At 43.3% G+C, this 19646-nt stretch overlaps 1 protein-coding gene across 1 annotated transcript; it reads left to right on the forward strand.

Moving 5' to 3' along the window:
- The first annotated feature begins 1704 nt into the window (after positions 1-1704).
- On the forward strand, positions 1705-4457 carry LOC123762614 (uncharacterized). Its single transcript, XM_045749225.2, has 4 exons — positions 1705-1858; positions 2928-3069; positions 3466-3585; positions 4038-4457. Exons 1-4 carry the CDS (start codon positions 1815-1817, stop codon positions 4140-4142), a joined length of 411 nt encoding a protein of 136 aa, XP_045605181.1. The 5' UTR covers positions 1705-1814; the 3' UTR covers positions 4143-4457.
- Positions 4458-19646: the final 15189 nt, after the last annotated feature.

Below are 19646 nucleotides of genomic sequence, written 5' to 3' on the forward strand. Positions count from 1 at the left end.
CTAAAGCACAACGACTGAGTAGGCAGATGTTAATGGTGCTGTTTTAAGACAGAGAAAAGAATCGTCTGTATATAGGCTTAGGTGGTAGTTCGTGTACAGTATTGAAGAGATCATATGTGTTTTGTGGTCTGCTGAGAGTGTTAGTTAGGAAATCAGTGTGATGTTCGTGATAAGAGACGAGTCTGTCAATTTGTTTGTCAAGGAATATTTTCCTGTATGCCTTGAGAAAAAGGATGATTGATTGAGTGATAGATGACATTAAGCCACCCAAGAGGTGGCATGTGCATGAGTAGCCCGTAAGTGGTAGATGTTCGGAGTGAATGTGATTAGTCATGAAAGGATATACTTTGTGCTGAGCGCATATTTAAACTGGCAGGTCTTACTATGAGGCTGCTATCGCGGGAGAGGATACTTAACCCAATGCTTGACAGTATTTATGAGGGTGTCTAGCTGCTGGACATCTTTTTTGACCAAAAGAGTGGCAGTGTTGATGGCTTCAGGGTTGTTACTGCAAGATTCAGGGACTCTTAGAGCTCTTCTAAGGTTGTTGGTTGCTTAACATTCCAGGAGATATTGAAGAAGTGGCATTTATGTAATTGTTTGGCAGAAGATGCATTCCCTCTCTCTGTGTTCATTAATTTGGCAGTTGCATCTGTAACCAACACGTAGTCTGTACAACCGAACTGCTAATTCCCTCTGGATTCCTTTGAGGAGATTTAACCTGTCTAACTTGGTGGCCTGAAGGTACCATATTGCAAAGAGCGAACCTTCCTTAAAAAGAGGTCGCCTGTTCACTCTTAAATATCCCATGTTAGGCAGTGTGGCAAAGCCTCGCCCCCAAAGGTGCAATACAACACCTTTGGGGGCGGTCTCTTCACTGATTTACATTCAACAACTTTGAATTAATTAGTCCAGTCAATTTATTGATTACAATATCTTAAGTGAACAAACAATGCGTGTGTTGAAAAGTCCTGTCTCCTTAATGTTGATAAAATTATCTTTCAGTGTACCTATTGCACGTGCAGATGATGAGTCTGCACTGGATCTCATGTGGTGTTATTTCCGTGTGCAGATTTGGAACCAGTCGATCTAATATTTTTCCAAGTGTAAATTATTATGTATCTCCCGCCTGATAGACCCAAAGAATCTGCCTTCAAAGAAGTAGTTGATTATAACCTTGGACTACCTGTACGCGCTCTGACAGCAATAACATGCCAAGAATTTCTGGCATCCAACTTATTAATCGACCATTACGCTGAATAAATTTGTTTCCCATATTTGTTTTTATTTTCTTTGCAATGTTGCGAATCAAATACATTCAATTATGAAGTATTCCAAGACAGCCAAAAAGTTCATTTTAGTATGAACGTACATAACTCTTATAAAGGTATCGTAACATCAATTAAAGAAAATTTTTGTAGCTGACAAATAATAATGTTGGCAAAAGAAAAGGAAAAGGATCCAAGTCTTCTGTCAAATACCACTGGCTATATAATCCTAGTTAATGATGAAGCACATATACCAAGTCGCTGTTTTCCTCCAGTATTTGTGTCAAAAAATTCACAGACAAATTTGTCTCAATTATTTTGTGTACATTTTAAGAAGGACGTAGTTTAAGGGTTGGGGTGAACGGCTTGAGTAAAGGGGGTGGAAGGGGACGGAAAGTGGCGGGTCGGTGAAGTATTGCATCTTGAGTCTGGGAGCGACCAGGTGGCTGCCTCACCTCAGGACCTTGGACTGTTGCTTGGGTGGGCTGAGAGGCAGTATAAAGCTGCCTGCTGGAGGCTGCTCCTCACACAGCTTCTGCCAGCAAGATGAAGTGCCTCCTGGTCCTCCTCTCCCTCGCCGCCCTCACATGGTAACACTTTGACACATAACCAAACTTCTGGATCATTACTGAGCTGGTTTTGTATTCCATAGCTAAACTGAACTTGGAATCATTGAAACATTTCCAAATTATTTAATATATAATAATAATATTGAAGCAAATAACTGAATTATATCGATACCATCACAGAGTAAATATTTATATGTTCATTTAGCTTGAGTGTGAGAAGCAAAGCTCACGACTCATATTGGGAAGTAAACAAAGACAAAGAACAGGTATTCATTTAAGCTATATGTTCATGAAGAGCTTCTCTACTTCTGGAAGACTGTCTTTAGAGAGACACAGCAAGAAAAGAGTTTTTACGAGCCTCTTTAAGAACTGTTCAGATGTGGGATTAAAGAACTTTAATGTGTAAAAAATATCGAGGATCTAAAAACAAAGTTTATTTTTTGGATTGCCCCAAGGTTAATGAAAACATTTATTAAAAATTAAATTCTTTAGGACTAACCTGAATGAATTTACGGTTGATTACAAACTGCATTTGAATAGAACTAAAGTTAGAGTAGAAAAAAATAGTGAACAAGAGTAGTTGAACGACGAATAATTCAAGCATTCTTGAGTCAAACTTGATTGAAAAGTAATTTGACTATTTTGTGTAACAACTAGTGCCAGGAGACCCCAGGTACTGGTAAACACTAGTGCCAGGAGACCCCAGGTACTGGTAAACACTAGTGCCAGGAGACCCCAGGTACTGGTAAACACTAGTGCCAGGAGACCCCAGGTACTGGTAAACACTAGTGCCAGGAGACCCCAGGTACTGGTAAACACTTATTTCAGGTGACCCCAGGTACTAATGACGACTGGTGGCAGGTGACTCCAAGAACTATTATATACTGAACGACCCCAGTGTACTATTGTATCAACAGCCAGGTGACCCCAACAGTGTACTATTGTATCAACAGCCAGGTGACCCCAACAGTGTACTATTGTATCAACAGCCAGGTGACCCCAACAGTGTACTATTGTATCAACAGCCAGGTGACCCCAACAGTGTACTATTGTATCAACAGGAAGGTAACCAACTGTTTCACATCAACAGGGCACAAGATACCCCCACTTGCGAGTGTTCCGCGTTTGTTACCCTTGGTGACAGTGAGGTTCCAGTCCTCGACTTCCCCACCACCAACATTGACGACTGTACAACGGACTATACAATCTGCTACGAGACATGTTCCAACGAGGTAAGACTCCTCAAGCCGTCCCCAGATACACAAACCTTCCTCTGCCAATAACCAATGCGTGGTAGTGGCTTTGACAATGATCTCGCGACGCATGATATACTGCACGATGAAATCACAAGGCTGTGGAATCGAACCCTCGTCCTAGGTCACCCCAGTTGCACACCTTAACCAAGAATATCGAGGTCTTCGGGTAAGACGTATGTCTGGGGGCGACATGGGACGCAGGTTTGACTCCAACACTCTGCTCTAGGGATTTTGTCACATAATATACTACTCGTTGTAGAGTTAAAATTCGAAGTGATATCTCTGTACATTTCAATCCATAACGTGCATTAATATATCGATTCATTTCATTACTTTCCGAGGAAAACGATGATTGTGTTTTATGTGTTACAGTGGGACATTTTCACTGGAGACGGGACTCTGAACATTCCCGGGCCGGATGGGGTTTTGGTCGGTCAACGCATGTGTGACACCCTCAAGACTCACGGCTACACTGAACTTGGAGCACATGTAGTAAGTGTTACACGGCTCACAATTACACAGCACTAATAACATACACAGCACTAATAACATAATTGCACAGCAATAACAACATACACAATTACACAGCACTAATAACATACACAATTACACAGAACTAATAACAAACACAATTACTCTGAACTAATATCATACACAAATTAACATATACACATACACAATGCTAATAACATACAGTAAACAAAACTGAAGTTGAAGTTTGCCAAGGTTGTTATTATTCAGTGAGTTGAGAATTATTCCAGTGATAAAGAGTCATGAACAGGAAATTTCGGTGGAATCTCATTCCTTTCCCCCGTCCTATCCAAAATCCTTATCCTGATCCCTTCCATGTGCTATATAGTCGTAATTGTATGGCGCCTTCTCCTGATAGTTCCCTACTCTTTCATTGTGTAGAGAATTCCACTAATTATTCGTGATCATTACAGGTGTACCTGTACTACCATGTCTGCGACTCAGGTCCCTGGGTACCCACCGGTCAGTACAGCCATGGTAATCTGTGTTGCACTAACGGTAACTACTACGACTGTTAACTGACATCAACTCATCGAGTGTCTCCAGAAGGCAGCAGAATCTGGACATCTTCAAGGGAAAGCTGTGAAACAGGCACTACTGCTGCTGCTGATCCATCAATACAAGCCAACTGATTTACTTGAACTGTTTATTGACCTAACCAGCTGAAGTGGCTATCCTAACAGCTTCTGTCAACTCATTACTCCTATTACTACCTGCATGAGGTGACAAGAGAATTGTCTTTTCACACATAATGTCAATTTGTGAAAAGGCAATGGCTACCTTTGTTACTATATATAAACAAAGAATTAAACTATAATTTTGCCTAAAAGAAATTTTATTTCACACTCTCACATTCTTGTGCTTTCCAGACCAGAGTATCTGATGCTGTATGGTGCGAGTTGTAAGATGTTAATGTTATGTTTTTACCATATTGTTGAGTTTGAGATTGTACATGTGTCTTCACCTGTGAGCATTACCTCGTACCATCAGTTATTCCAACTAAGTCAGGACTTTTTCCCTGTGAGTTGGTTCATTCAGTTCACTTCCCAGAGCTTGTCTACGCCAGCCTGTCAGATGTGCTTAACTTGTCGAGTGAAATTCTCAAGAACAGAAATGCTTAAGAACAATGAAGTATATAGGACAGAAAGAGTTGAGAGATAACACTTGTTCGTTCTTCATATCTTATTACTCAGATATCACAGAGTAGTACCGCCACTCTTCAGTAAACTCTCCAGTGCACACAACTAAGAAAGTATTGGAGACATACTAGGGAAGGCAGTAGTGGAGCTACTTCCGCTACGGAAGTGGCAGACACACAGCAGGGAAGGAAGTAGTGGAAGCCCAGTAGGAGAGCAAGTACTGAAGAATACCAGGTGGTTAGGAAATGTCAGGAGTTGGATTAACATAGTTTAATAAATGATTCACTACAAGGTTTTATTCTGCTTTTACTTAAAGTGTAGAACCTTGAGGCACTCCACTTACAACATTTTCCCACCCTGACTTAACTGCATTTATACTAACTCTTTGTTTCCTTTGGTATAACCATGCCCTAATCCAAATTAATAAAGGACCCAAATACCGTGAGCTTCTATCTTTTTAATCAATCTCTCAAGTGGCATCAAAAAATTTGCTATAGTCAATGTATACGTCACAAACCTTTCCATTATCAACTGCCTCAACTATGCTGGAATAGAATAATAGCAAATTTGTTAAAAATGAGGCGCCGTTAGTAAAACCAATATGTGAATCATTTATTAATCATGTTTTTCAAGATGAAGACGAATGGCTTTTGCAATTATCGATTCAAGCAACTTTCCCACAATAGACATTAAGCTAATTAGCCGATAGTTTGACGCAAGTGATCTATCTCTTATCTTGAAAATTGGTTCCACATTAACAACCTTTCACGACTCTGGCACTCTGCCTGACTATTGATTTATTAAATATAGTAAAAGCTCGCAAAGGTCCACTTTGCATTCTTTAAACACCTTGACAAACACATCGTCTGGCTCTGGGATTTTGTTTGGCTGGTGTTTTACTATTTGTTTATTAACATCCTCCCTGTAACTACTAATCAAGTCAACCTGTCCTCTTCCACACCAGTATAGACTTGTTCAGCTGAAGGCATAATGTAAAGATCTTCTTTAGTGAATACAGACACAATATTTTTATATAAAATACTACTCATCATTTTATTCCAGCATAGTTGAGGCAGTTGATAGTTGTAAGATTTGTGATGTTGTGTACCTTGACTTTAGCCCAGCTTTTGATACAGTGCCATATGAAAAACTGATTAAGAAAATAGAGGTTCATGGTATTGGAGGTGCAATATTAAGTTGGATTAGGGCATGGCTATATCAAAGGAAACAGAGAGTTAGTATAAATGGGGTTAAGTCAGAGTGGGAAAACATTGCAAGTGGAGTGCCTCAAGGGTCTGTCCTGGGACCTCTGTTATTTATAGTTATAAATGATTTACATTCAGGTTTGAGCAGCAATATTTGCAAATTTGCCTGTGATACAAAAATCGGGAGGGTAATAAACACGGAAAAAGACTCACTGTTACTTCAAGACGATCTAAATAGGAGGTTTGAAATGGTCAAAAGATTAGCAGATGCAGTTTAATGCTGACAAATGTAAAATTTTAATGTTACGTAATGATGATAGAGTTACAAGATACGAGCTAGATGGTGATGAGATTGCGAAAGGGATCTGGGAGTTATGATTAGTAAGAATTTAAAACTAACAATCGTCTAAAATTAGTAAGAGTCGTCAGGTGCAGGTAGTCACTTTGTGAGGGTGTGTGTAGCTGGAGCTCCAATTGTCCTGATACTGAAAATGGAAGATGAAGTGAGTGAACTTGTGCTAGTAAGAGAGTTATGTGGAGCTCTGAGGGCAGAGGTGGTTTCCCTGCGGGAGGAGCGGCGACAGATAAAGGAGCTAAGACAGACGAAACACCGTCAAGAAGATGCGAATGAGGAACGCAGCAGTAGAAAGTCGTCGCCCTGGAACGTCGTAAAGGACAGGGGTCTTAAGAAGACTTTGACAAGGCCACCTACAGATATCATAAGGACTTCCAACCCATTCGCCGCGCTGGAGAACGAATGCTGTGTGGAGACGGTAGTTTCCTCGAAAGTCAAGACAACGAAAGGAGCGCAGGTCCCTCAAGGTGCTCACAAAGTATAGGAAGTACCTAAACAAATTTTGCTTGTTGGAGATTCACAGGTGAGGTATCTGGATAGAACTTTTTGTGCCAGAGATAGTGGGAACAAATTAAGGGTTTGCTATCCCGGGGCAGGAATTGGTGATATTGTTAAGAACATGGGCGATATTATGGCTGGAAATGGTAACAAACCCATTATTTGTATCAGTGCCGGTGGACATGATGTTGGACAAGTTTGGAGTGAGGAACTGATACAGAGGTTTAAGACAGCCATATAAATAGTTAGGAGCAAGGGAGGAATCCCGATCACATGTGGCATTCTTCCATGAAAGGGAATTGGAAATGAATGGTTGTCGAGGGCACTTGGTATCAATTGCCTACTTGACAAATATTGCAAATCAAAGGCAATATCATTTATAGATAACTGGGAACACTTCTATGGAAGAAATGGCATGTATGCTCAGGATGGGGTGCATCTATCGAGGGCTGGGGTTGATGCTGTTGCCAACTCGTTGGAACCTGTGGTGGGAGGGGGTTTATTTGGGTTTAAACTGTTAGTAGATAGTGGTATGGGGATTTATATGGAGAAAGAAGGTAATAAAATTACGTGTTTGTTGGAGAAACAACTTGGCAAAATGATCAAGGAAGGAGTGGAGCCTCAAAATAACAATTCACTTAGGGTATATTACACTAACAGTAAAAGTCTAAGAATCAAAATAAACGATTTAAATGCTCTTGTCTGTACAGACAAAATATAGATATTATTGCACTTACCGAAACGTGGATGAATGTAGAAAATAGAGAACTATTAGCTGAATATCAAATAAATGGATTTAAACTATTTCACATAGATAGATATATTAGACGAGGAGGGGGAGTAGCCATATATGTAAGGGACAATTTGAAATGTAGTCTCAAAGAGGGAATCAAAACTGAGGCACACACGGAAACTATTTGGATAGGATTAAACGAAAAAGCAAATAATCTTATAATAGGAGTTATATACAGGCCACCAAACTTAGACAGAATAGAAGCAAAGCATCTATGGGATGAAATATCTAGAGTATCTAGGTCTAGCAGTATTTGTGTCATGGATGACTTTAATTTTAGTGGAATAAATTGGTTTAACAGAACAGGGAATAATGAAGCAGAAGATTTTCTAGAATTAATTGACGATTGCTTTCTTACACAACACATTAAGGAACCAACCCGGGAAAATAATATTTTAGATTTAGTGTTAACTAAGACGGAAACACAAATTAACGACATCGAAATAGGGAGTGAGCGAGGGAACAGTGATCACAAAGTAATCAGATTTCGTTTAGAATGGAATAGATCTGTAGGAGAAAATTCTGTTAAAGTGCCAGATTTTCGAAAAGCTGATTTTAATAGCCAAAGAATTTTTTTTGGGTCAAATAGATTGTAAAGTCTTGGGCATGGGGGGTGGGTCGGTCTTAGAGCGAAACGTGAACCCAGCGATAGGTGATGTAAAAGGGGATTTCGATGTGGAATCAAAATATAACTTATTTAAAAATATTCTAAGCAAAGCACAGGAACGTAGTATATCATACAAATTGAATAGATCGAATACTAATGACTCAAAGTGGATAACAAAGGATCTGAAGAACCTTATAGGTAAAAAGAGAGCGTGGTACAAAAGAATTAAGAATGGGGATGTCAGATTAGTACAGGAATTTGTACAACTGGTTAGAAATGTTAAAAAAAGATAAGGAAAGCAAAAAGAAACTATGGAGTTCGCATAGCAGGGCAAGCAAAGACAAATCCTAAAGTTTTTTTTTCAGTTATATCGAACACAGATTAGGGAAAGGATAGGTCCATTAAAAACTGAGACAGGTCAGATAACGGATAATGACGAAGAGATGTGTAGTATTTTTAATAAATATTTAATCTCTGTATTTACTAAAGAGAAACTTAACAATATGCCTTCAGCCAAACAAGTCTATGTGGGTGGGGACGAGGACAGGTTGACTAGTTTAACAGTTACCAGGGAGGATGTTATTAAACAAATAGTAAAACTCAAACCAAACAAATCCCCAGGGCCGGATGAAGTGTTTGCCAGAGTGCTTAAAGAATGCAAAGAGAAGCTTTGCGAGCCACTGTCTATCATATTTAATAAATCAATAGATTCAGGCAGAATGCCAGAGTCGTGGAAGGTTGCTAATGAGGTACCAATTTTTAAGAAAGGAGATAGATCACTTGCGTCAAACTATAGGCTAAATAGCCTAAAGTCTTTTGTGGGAAAGACACTTGAATCGATAACTGCAAATACCATTCGTCTTCATCTTGAAAAGCATAAATTAATAAATGATTTGCAACATGGTTTTACTAATGGCCATTCATGTTTAACAAATTTGCTATCTTTTTATTCATCTGTCAATGTATCTTCTGTCAATCAATCACAGAAAAGCCACTACTTCACTATCTCCCGGAATGTAAAGCTAGCAAGGACCTTAGAAGAGCTTCAAAAGTCCCTGAATCTTGCAGTAACCATCCTGAAGCCATCAACACTGCCACTCTTCTGGTGGCGAAAAGTGTCCAGCAGCTGAACACTCCTCGTAGATACTGTCAAACAGTATCCTCCCCCCGCGATAGCAGCCACATAGTAAGGACTGACGATTTAAATGCGAGAAAAGCACGCAGTACAGTATATCCTTTCACAACCAAAGATCACTTCTTCTGTGATTGGATAAGGGCCAGGCATTACCTGTCATTGACTAAGGGTGCCAGGACAGAGGCCTTGGATCAAATTCATTGGGTGTAGGCCTACGAGGGCGGAGTTTTTAGGGCACGAATAACCATAGGGGTGCACCCAGGACTCTACCTTGAAGGATGCAGATAAAAAGATAATGTGACCTGGGTGTGCATAGGGGTTGGGAGAGATCAGTCAGGGGGGGGGGGGCACAACACCGGGAGAGAGGCACTGGATACAAGGTAATTGTCTGAGTTTCCTGTACAATTTGTATTCCATTACTATGTCTCTAAAGAATATGATGTAATTATCTTAGTGTTAATTAATTTGCATTATTAAATAGTTTGTTAATTCATCTCCTGTGTATTTTATATATTTTCCCTTAATTAATTCTGAGACAAAGTTCTTAAAGTGTTTTGGACAGTACATGTGATCTGAGCATTTTTATGAGTAAATATTTCCCCTTATAATTCACGAAGTAAATGTGAAGGAATTCCATTTCATCCAGTAAGTATTAAAAGTCCAAATTTCCCTAACACTCGGGATTAGTTGACTGGTCTCCTCCAGAGTCAATTTGCCTAATTATTAAAATTCTAGGAGTGGTGGTGACGGCATTATTTGTTTCTATGAGTAACCTTATCTTCCATCTGCGCTGTAAAAATTGTAAAGATATCTTTAACACCTTGGTTCCCCCCCCCCCCCCTTCCCCTGATAACTGGATGACCATTTTCTGCTGCGAGGGCGGACTCTTCCAAGTTGTTTGGGGTTATATCAATAAATTATTACAGTGTAAAGGGTTACATACAAGTTATAGCAGCCGTTACAGTGAGTGTTACCAAAGTTGTACAATAACAACAGTACTTGATTGTCATAAATGTTACAATGATAGTAGAAGTGTTGGTGGCAAGTGTTACACTGGTGGCATATACGGAGTGTTACAGTGGTGGTGGTGGTGGTGGTGGTGCAGTGATGATGGTGGTGTGGGGGTTGATGGTTCTGGTTGCGTGGTGGTGGTGGTGGTGTTGGTGCTGGTTCCATGGTGGTGGTGGTGGTGGTGGTTAGCCACAGAGATACCAACCAGGACAGGTAAGCACTGAGGGAAGTACTCCTGCTCCTACACTAAACAGGTAAACCTAAGCGCCTGTGTCACCTCGCGGCGACAGTCTGCTCTTTACTCATTAAACACACACATACAACTTCGCCTTCATTTAATGCGAAAATTATTCAAATAAATCTCACATTTCGCTTCTTCCTACAAGATCAATGCATGTAAATACAAATATTTCTGTACATAGAGTCTAATTGATGTATATCGTACACTCTATGTATAAAGTGGACTTATTAACATAACATATATTTTATTGTCATTTTGATTACTATTCATATTGAATTAATTGACAACTTGCAATTACATTATGTCGTCGTCCTGTGCCGACCAGTCTTTGCTGGCTAACCAGTCAGAAAACTTGCTTCGCTGGCTGGTCAGACCTTGATTTGCCGGCCACTCAGGTTCACATTAAGTCGCTTGGAGGACATTAGCCAGTTGGTTGACGCATTCTGTTGACCACTGGGACACATTAACTCGCTAGCCACTAGGAAGCTTAAATCTGTTGGCCAATTAGAAGCTTTGTTTTACTTGTTCTACGCGCACTTGAGGGGCCTGTATCAACGGAGACATGTGTCTTGGTTCGCTGCCCGTAACAGATCTAGGATTCATAGACATTGAGATTGTTTATCATCACACCCGGACATTCGAGCGACCTGTTCAGAGCTTCACAATGGGGACCAGTTCACCTTCTGTCCCACCTTCGTGTTCGAGGAAGATAGCCTTGATAGATACCTAAAGAAGGGAGGCAGGCAGGGAGCGTCGATGCCCTCTGTGCATGCATGCAAACTCCTCTCTCTCTCTCTCTCTTTATGCTTAGATTCAAGTCTCTGCATCTATATACTGATAATTCTTCCCCCTACACTCCTTAATTTAGTATCTGATCAACTATGCTAGCAAACGCCTACCCCCAACTGTTGCCTTACAAAAGCATGCAGGCAGTGCAGTTTGCCGGAGATGACACGAGGCGACACATCAGCATCCAGACAACTTGTCTGATCCTTTAAGATTAATGACAGATCGTTCCAGACAGCGTAAGAGAGATGGTTGGCGTGTGATGGAACTGGTTTCTCCGAGATAACATCAGAAATTCATTAGATGCTATGTTTTAATTTAAAATGCCTGTGTCACTTAGCCGAGTCAAAAATATAATTCATAATACATATATAAATGCATATAGTATATATATATATATATATATATATATATATATATATATATATATATATATATATATATATATATATATATATATATATATATATATATATATATATATATGTGTGTGTCGTACTTAGTAGCCAGAACGCACTTCTCAGCCTACTATGCAAGGCTCGATTTGCCTAATAAGCCAAGTTTTCAAGAATTAATGTCTTTTCGACTACCTAACCTACCTAACCTAACCTAACCTAACTTTTTCGGCTACCTAACCTAACCTAACCTATAAAGATAGGTTAGGTTAGGTTAGGTAGAGTTGGTTAGGTTCGGTCATATATCTACGTTAATTTTAGCTCCAATAAAAAAAATTGACCTCATACATAATGAAATGGGTAGCCATATTGATGTTAAGTTTCTTAAAAACCGGGGAAAGTTTTTCAAGTCCAATCACATAAGGTACGATTGGATACCTTATGCATAATTAGTTTCTAATTTCTGGTTTCGTTTTGGGGACATGATTATAAAATGTACGCTTAGCTTGTCCGAACGAGCAATCCAAAAACATTTTAGGGTATTGTAAACTCTTCCCAATTTTATATATTTCTGCAATCACTTCATCAAGAAACTCAGGGCTGCATACCCTCAAAGCTCGAAGAAACATTCCTGAAAATACTGCCTGTTTAACTTTACTATGATGATTCGAATAATAATGAACATACGACCCCACGTTGGTAGGATTCCTATACACATTAAATTTGAATTTTCTATTGACTCTATGAATCATAAGTCCGTCGAGATCGGGTTCAGTGACGAAAGGAGGATTGACAATAATAGGTTCCCCTCCCTCGAGACGTTGGGTACTACAGTTTTACGGGTGCAAGAGTATGCCTCCTCAAACACCCGGGCGTCAAAACAAAAGAATGATCATAACAGGCACAAGGTCAGCGGGAAATGACAATTAGAAAGGAGAAGTCGGGGGAGAAAAATGAAACAAAAGGAAAAGGAAAAGTTGTCCAGCAAAATTGGTGAGGACAGCAGCAGGTGTATAAGGCCACAAAAGGACAGAGGACTATCCCAAGGAGCATCACACTCCAGCAGGCGCCCACCAAGCCCCCCTCACGGCAACAGCGAGCCGAACAGGGAGTGGCGACTCTTGAAGTATTTCATCTCCCATATGATACCTTGTATTTGGTCTCCAGCTATGTCATTTTCATAATTTTTCTCTGCTTCTCTTCTCTCTCTAACATACTCATTCCTGGTTTTCTGGTGTTCTGTTATTTCGGAAGTTCCTTAACGTCCTTTTGGTTAGTTCCTGTGCTTCCATACATGCCCAATTAAACCACGGATTCTTTTTTTCTTTCTCATATTTTTTCTTTTGGGCCGGGATAAACCTGTTTACTGCCTCCTGACACTTTTGGGTGACATAGTCCATCATGTCTTACATGGACTTACTTCTGAGTTCCTTGTCCCATGGTATATCCCTTAAGAATTTTCTCATCTCATAATTTTATTTTCGGTAAGCCAGCCCTCTGTTTCCTAGTTCTTCTTTGGGGGAGAGATTTTTGGGGAGTGTGAGTGTGTGTGTGAGTGTATGTGAGTGTGAGTGTGTGTGTGAGTGTATGTGAGTGTGAGTGTGTGTGTGAGTGTATGTGAGTGTGAGTGTGTGTGTGAGTGTATGTGAGTGTGAGTGTGTGTGTGAGTGTATGTGAGTGTGAGTGTGTGTGTGAGTGTATGTGAGTGTGAGTGTGTGTGTGAGTGTATGTGAGTGTGAGTGTGTGAGTACTCGCCTAATTGTGCTTGCGGGGGTTGAGCACTGGCTCTTTAGTCCCGCCTCTCAACCGTCAATCAACAGGTGAGTGTTGATTGGCCTGAGTGTGTGAGTGTGTGAGTGTGTGAGTGTGTGAGTGTGTGAGTGTGTGTGTGTGTGTGTGTGTGTGTGTGTGAGTGTGTGTGTGTGTGTGTGTGTGTGTGTGTGTGTGTACTCACCTATTTGTACTGACCTATTTGTGCTTGCGGGGGTTGAGCTTTGGCTCTTTGGTCCCGCCTCTCAACTGTCAATCAACTGGTGTACTGTCAATCTGTGTGTGTGTGTGTGTATTCACATAGTTGTGTTTGCGGGGGTTGAGCTTTGCTCTTTCGGCCCGCCTCTCAACTGTCAATCAACTGTTTACTAACTACTTTTTTTTGTAACTCCCAGGTACCTATTTACTGCTAGGTAACAGGGGGCATTCAGGGTGAAAGAAACTTTGCCCATTTGTTTCTGCCTCGTGCGGGAATCGAACCCGCGCCACAGAATTACGAGTCCTGCGCGCTATCCACCAGGCTACGAGGCCCGGGGTACCTGGCCAGGGGTACCAGCCCCGGGGTACCTAGCCAGGGGTACCAGCCCCGGGGTACCTGGCCAGGGGTACCAGCGCCGGGGTACCTGGCCAGGGGTACCAGCCCCGGGGTACCTGGCCAGGGGTACCAGCCCCGGGGTACCTGGCCAGGGGTACCAGCGCCGGGGTACCTGGCCAGGGGTACCAATGTCACTCGTCTCGTGCACACCATATATAAACTACATAATTATATCTCTTATTTTCATTAGGTTAGGATAAGTTAAGATAGGTTAGGCTGAGTTAGGTTAGGTGAGGAGAGTAGCAGTGACATAGAGGGGTACATGCTTTCTTCAGGACTTGTGCAAGCATTGAGCGGTTTAGAAAATAATGCTTTTTCAAGAGAATAAAATTTCGTTTTTATCCCTACGCCGTCTTGCCGGAGCGCGCGGAGAGCCTCGTTTCCTCCCTGATATATTGATGTGGCCAGTCGCCATTCATCTCTTTTGTGTGATATTTGCGGGGATTTTTTGATGCCGATGATGATTGTAATCCCAGTGGTGTGTGTGTGTGTGTGTGTGTGTGTGTGTGTGTGTGTGTGTGTGTGTGTGTGTGTGTGTGTGTGTGTGTGTGTGTGTGTGTGTGTGTGTTTGTGTGTATGTGTGTGCGGGTATTAGGAATAATGACGAACTAATCATAGAAATGTACTTGAAGGTTGCTAGGTTAGCAGATAAGATGTTAGTACTTAAATTAAGCTGACCGGTTAGGGTTGAGCATGTGGTCAAGGGGTGGGCCAGTGTGGTCCAGGGTGGACCAGTGTGGTCCGGGGTGGACCAGTGTGGTCCGGGGTGGACCAGTGTGGTCCGGGGTGAAGCAGCGTTGTCCAGGGAGGACCAGTGTGGTCCGGGGTGGACCAGTGTTGTCCAGGGTGGACCAGTGTGGTCCGGGGTGGACCAGTGTGATCCGGGGTGGACCAGTGTGGTCCAGGGTGGACCAGTGTTGTCCAGGGTGGACCAGTGTGGTCCGGGGTGGACCAGTGTGATCCGGGGTGGACCAGTGTGATCCGGGGTGGACCAGTGTGGTCCGGGGTGGACCAGTGTGATCCGGTGTGGACCAGTGTGGTCCAGGGTGGACCAGTGTGGTCCGGGATGGACCAGTGTGGTCCGGGGTGGACCAGTGTGGTCCGGGGTGGACCAGTATGGTCCGGTGTGGACCAGTGTGGTTCGGTGTGGACCAGTGTGGTCCGGTGTGGACCAGTGTGGTCCGGGATGCTGCGTCACGAGCCGACCGCTGCGTCATTGCGACCACCACCACCACTGTGGACCACCACCACCACTGTGGACCACCACCACTGTGGACCACCACCATTGTGGACCACCACCACCACTGTGGACCACCACCACCACTGTGGACCACCACCACCACTGTGGACCACCACCACTGTGGACCACCACCACTGTGGACCACCACCACCACTGTGGACCACCACCACTGTGGACCACCACCACCACTGTGGACCACCACCACCACTGTGGACCACCACCACTGTGGACCACCTCTCACCGCCCCACTTGGAGACAAGGTTATCGACCTCCACTGGCCACACCTTCATGTGTCAACCGGGACCCAGCCTCGCAGCTCAGCCAGTCCTCCTAAGGTTCCCAACGTCAACAATCTGTCGTACTAAAATGCCCTTATCCTAACTTACTACCAGAGGGCCCAAAGCAGAAGACGGGTCAGTATGCCAATTTCGTGAGGCGCTACCATTTTCTAGTACGACAAATTTTGGCCTTAGACAATTGACTTGAGAATGGTCGAGGATAGACCGAAACGTCGTCGTCCCTTCACCTTGTAGTGTGTGGTCTGGTCAACATTGTTCAGCCACGTTATTGTGACTCATCGCCTGCATTTGGCCTTAGTGTCAGTATAGAGTACGTCAGGCGGTGTAGGGACTGGGGTAGACGCTGGCCTGCCTGCAGGGTCTACACCAGGACCCTGCAGCCAGGCTCCTGGTGTAGGACCCTGCAGGCAGGCTCCTGGTGTAGGACCCTGCAGCCAGGCTCCTGGTGTAGGACCCTGCAGCCAGGCTCCTGGTGTAGGACCCTGCAGGCAGGCTCCTGGTGTAGGACCCTGCAGCCAGGCTCCTGGTGTAGGACCCTGCAGCCAGGCTCCTGGTGTAGGACCCTGCAGCCAGGCTCCTGGTGTAGGACCTAAACCTTTTACGAACTCCGAAACTTGGCAGCCCGAGGTGGTAATTGTTACTAACTACCTCGTTGCGCGTAGGAGCTCAAACTTTTTAATTGATGTGAACTGAGCTATCATGATTGAGGAAAGATCTACAGGTTTCGTAAGTGAATGCTTAGGTGCTTGATGAATCCTGGTCCTGCTGAACAGCCCATTTCCACACCTCAAAGCTGAAAACTTGAGGGTGAATTCTGTAACAGTACCAGAGCCATTGTACTTTGAAACCTTCACATCTCTGCAGTTGGTAAAATGTTGGGAATTATTAAACAAATAAATAGATACAGTAGTTTTATCTTCAATTACTTTTGTTCACTTGTTCTGAAGACCCGCTGTAACAACCAATATTATTTGTGCAATTAAGAGAGAAATCTGACCTTCCAAGCTTCATTTATTAACCTACCGCAGCAAGTTTACAGGTCGTTGTCTCCTCCACGCAGTCTTCTGCCGCTGTCGATGTAATCTAAGCAACTTGCGAGTCTTTTACAGTCTCTTTACGTGTGGCCAAGTAGCACTCCTAAACCAGTAACTTCTTAGCCATGCTGCGTATCTGTTGAGATCTAAAAATAGCAAGCTAGGGATTCCTGTTTCTCCTGTGAGCTGCCATCTGATGGACCGAACTAATTACCGCCATGGTGCCGCCCTCACGGTCCTGAACTACCTTCAAGAAGTGTCCAGAAATATAGCATACGGGGCAATAATTGGTATTACTATTTCTTGTTCGCTTCTATCCAAATATAATTGTCTTTGATCACTAGACAAACGTAGGTTCCAAGGGGTTGTACATAGCCAGGGAGTGGTAATGGGGGACGAGCTCCCATGACCTATAAAAAGCTCCCGTACGGCGTGCGTCTCAAGTAGCCTCTGACAAATAAGTCCAACTCCTGGCCTGCACGGGTAGCTTAGTCTTTAAGTCCGGCGGAACTGTTTTTACCGACAGGAGAAGGGGCGAGGGCGTGCCTCTGGCGCCCTTAAAACCAGCTGCTCCGAGTAGGTGGGACTCTATAGCCTGGAAAGGCAGCTCATCTAAGGGAAGGAAAATCCTGATTCTAAACCTCCGCTGTCTTGCGGCCATACTCCTCTTTTGGGAAAGACTTCAGGCGTCAACCTCGAGGAAAAATCCGGAGTTGGAGCCCCTAAGGCAGTTCGTCGTTGACTTCGACCTCGTTCTGGCAGCTCCTGCGACGGTGCTGGAACCATGTGTATCGGCGTAACCTTTCCGCTGGATAATTTCAGCAACGTGGAGAGGGGGGACCTGCTGCATGGGTAACAGCTTTTCCTCCATATCTACCTATCCCAGGCTTTGCGCCCTGGAGAGCAACCAAAGCGCAACTCCATAGTCTCCTGAGACTGATGGATGCCAACAAAAACAACAACAAGACAGACGTGCGAGAATAATGCCAAATTAAGGAGGAAGAATAGTGAAGAAGTTAAGAATGAACGGAAACAACTTGAGAAGATGAAGGAATTTACTTACATAAAAGACTTTATTTACGGATTTGGCTGTTGGTAAGATAGATGATGTCTTTCCCTGCGAGACCTAGAGTGGTCACCCTGTGACAGACGGTCATTCCCCTCTGGCAGGTGGTGGTCCCCCTTGTGGCAGGTGGTGGTCCCCGTTGTGGCAGGTGGTGGTCCCCCATTGTGGCATGTGGAGCCCCTTCTACACAGTGACCCGTTTCATCAGCAACTCAACATGCTCCATAAGAGCTCTCAGGAGCTCCACTAACTTCCTCGGGCGCGTTAAGAGCCGACACCTTCCCCCAAACTGGATGCAACCAACTGCAACCCGCCAACGTTTACCTTAACTTTCAAAAATTGTTTATCCACTTCAATTCGGAAAAAAAAACAACGGACCCGGATTATCATGGCCAGATGACCACCCGGTTTTTGATCTATTTTCTGGCAAGCTGTGAGGGAAGATTGAGCTCTGAAAGATAAAGTGGAGGATATTTTTTACAAGTTAACTCATGCGAGAAAGAACATCCATTGTTCTTGGAGGTTCAGAAACTCTTTAGCGAGACGAACAGCATGGCCGTCTTACCAAGAGGTCAACGAGACCCGCTCATCACGCTGCTCTGAGTTCGGCGTTCACTTTTAACCCCATGCTTGGCTAAACTACGTTCACAGGGTTAACCACCACCGGGTCGGGCTACGGTTGACAAGGCAAACAGGTGCAACCAGCCATCTGTAGAATCCTGGAAGACGCCAAGCTGGAAGGCTTGACCGTAATTTTAGGAGCGCACGACACACAAGACGATATTTATACGTTAAAAGTGATGGTAAGAGGGTAAGTGAACAGAAGGGAAGGGAGAGAGAGAGAGAGAGAGAGAGAGAGAGAGAGAGAGAGAGAGAGAGAGAGAGAGAGAGAGAGAGAGAGAGAGAGAGAGAGAGAGAGAGAGAGAGAGAGACAGAGAGTTAGAGAGAGTGGGAGAGAGAGAGAGAGAGAGAGAGAGAGAGAGAGAGAGAGAGAGAGAGAGAGAGAGAGAGAGAGAGAGAGAGAGAGAGAGAGAGAGAGAGAGAGAGAGAGAGAGACAGAACACATCAGTACTACACAACGCATTAACACAGCAATATAAGGGCGAGTATTGGCACGGGCCGAGGGGCCGCAGGGACCCTCAACAACTACGCTGCTCAACGTTTCTCTAAATACAATAAATATAAAGTTCTCCACACACGAAGAAGGACTGAAAACCTTCATTAGAATTAGATACTGAAACTTGAATTACTCTCCCCGGTTTCTTATTTTTAATACAAATAAAAATGTTCCAACACATTTAGAAACCTATATAAATATAATAAACTAACTAATTTCACATAATATAATCTACATCTAAGGAAATGAATGCCTGTTTGAGTTTGCGGCCTGATGCATGGGATTAGCCCCATCAAACTTTCCAATACGATACATGGGGGGTATGGGAGTGTCATAAGCCTGTCGGGGGTTGGCCTCGATGCCACATTTTAAGAAATATCGGCATCAATAGCGGGCCCCTCACATTTTCATGAATGCGTCTGAAACAGATATTGTTTTCTGTAGCGTTATTTAACAGGCTTTTATTGTTTCGTAATATTAAATTTTCTGGGATGGGGAGGAGTGTGGGAAGGAGAGGGGGAGACGTGGGAGTGTTGGAACAAAGAAGGAGAGGAAGGAGTTTGAGATGAGAGAGAGGGGAGAGTGTGGAGAAGGGAAGAGAGGGAGGGGGGAGGGGAGAGACCGGGCCCCAGCCTAAGAAGTTCCTTATACATGGTCGGTGTCAGTATAACGGTTGCCTTGATACTTGCGGCCAATCATATCTTCCCGGTGTGAGGAAATATCACCGCTAAATGTAA

This window comes from Procambarus clarkii, chromosome 27 (assembly GCF_040958095.1).
Source record: "Procambarus clarkii isolate CNS0578487 chromosome 27, FALCON_Pclarkii_2.0, whole genome shotgun sequence".
Classification (NCBI taxonomy): domain Eukaryota; kingdom Metazoa; phylum Arthropoda; class Malacostraca; order Decapoda; family Cambaridae; genus Procambarus; species Procambarus clarkii.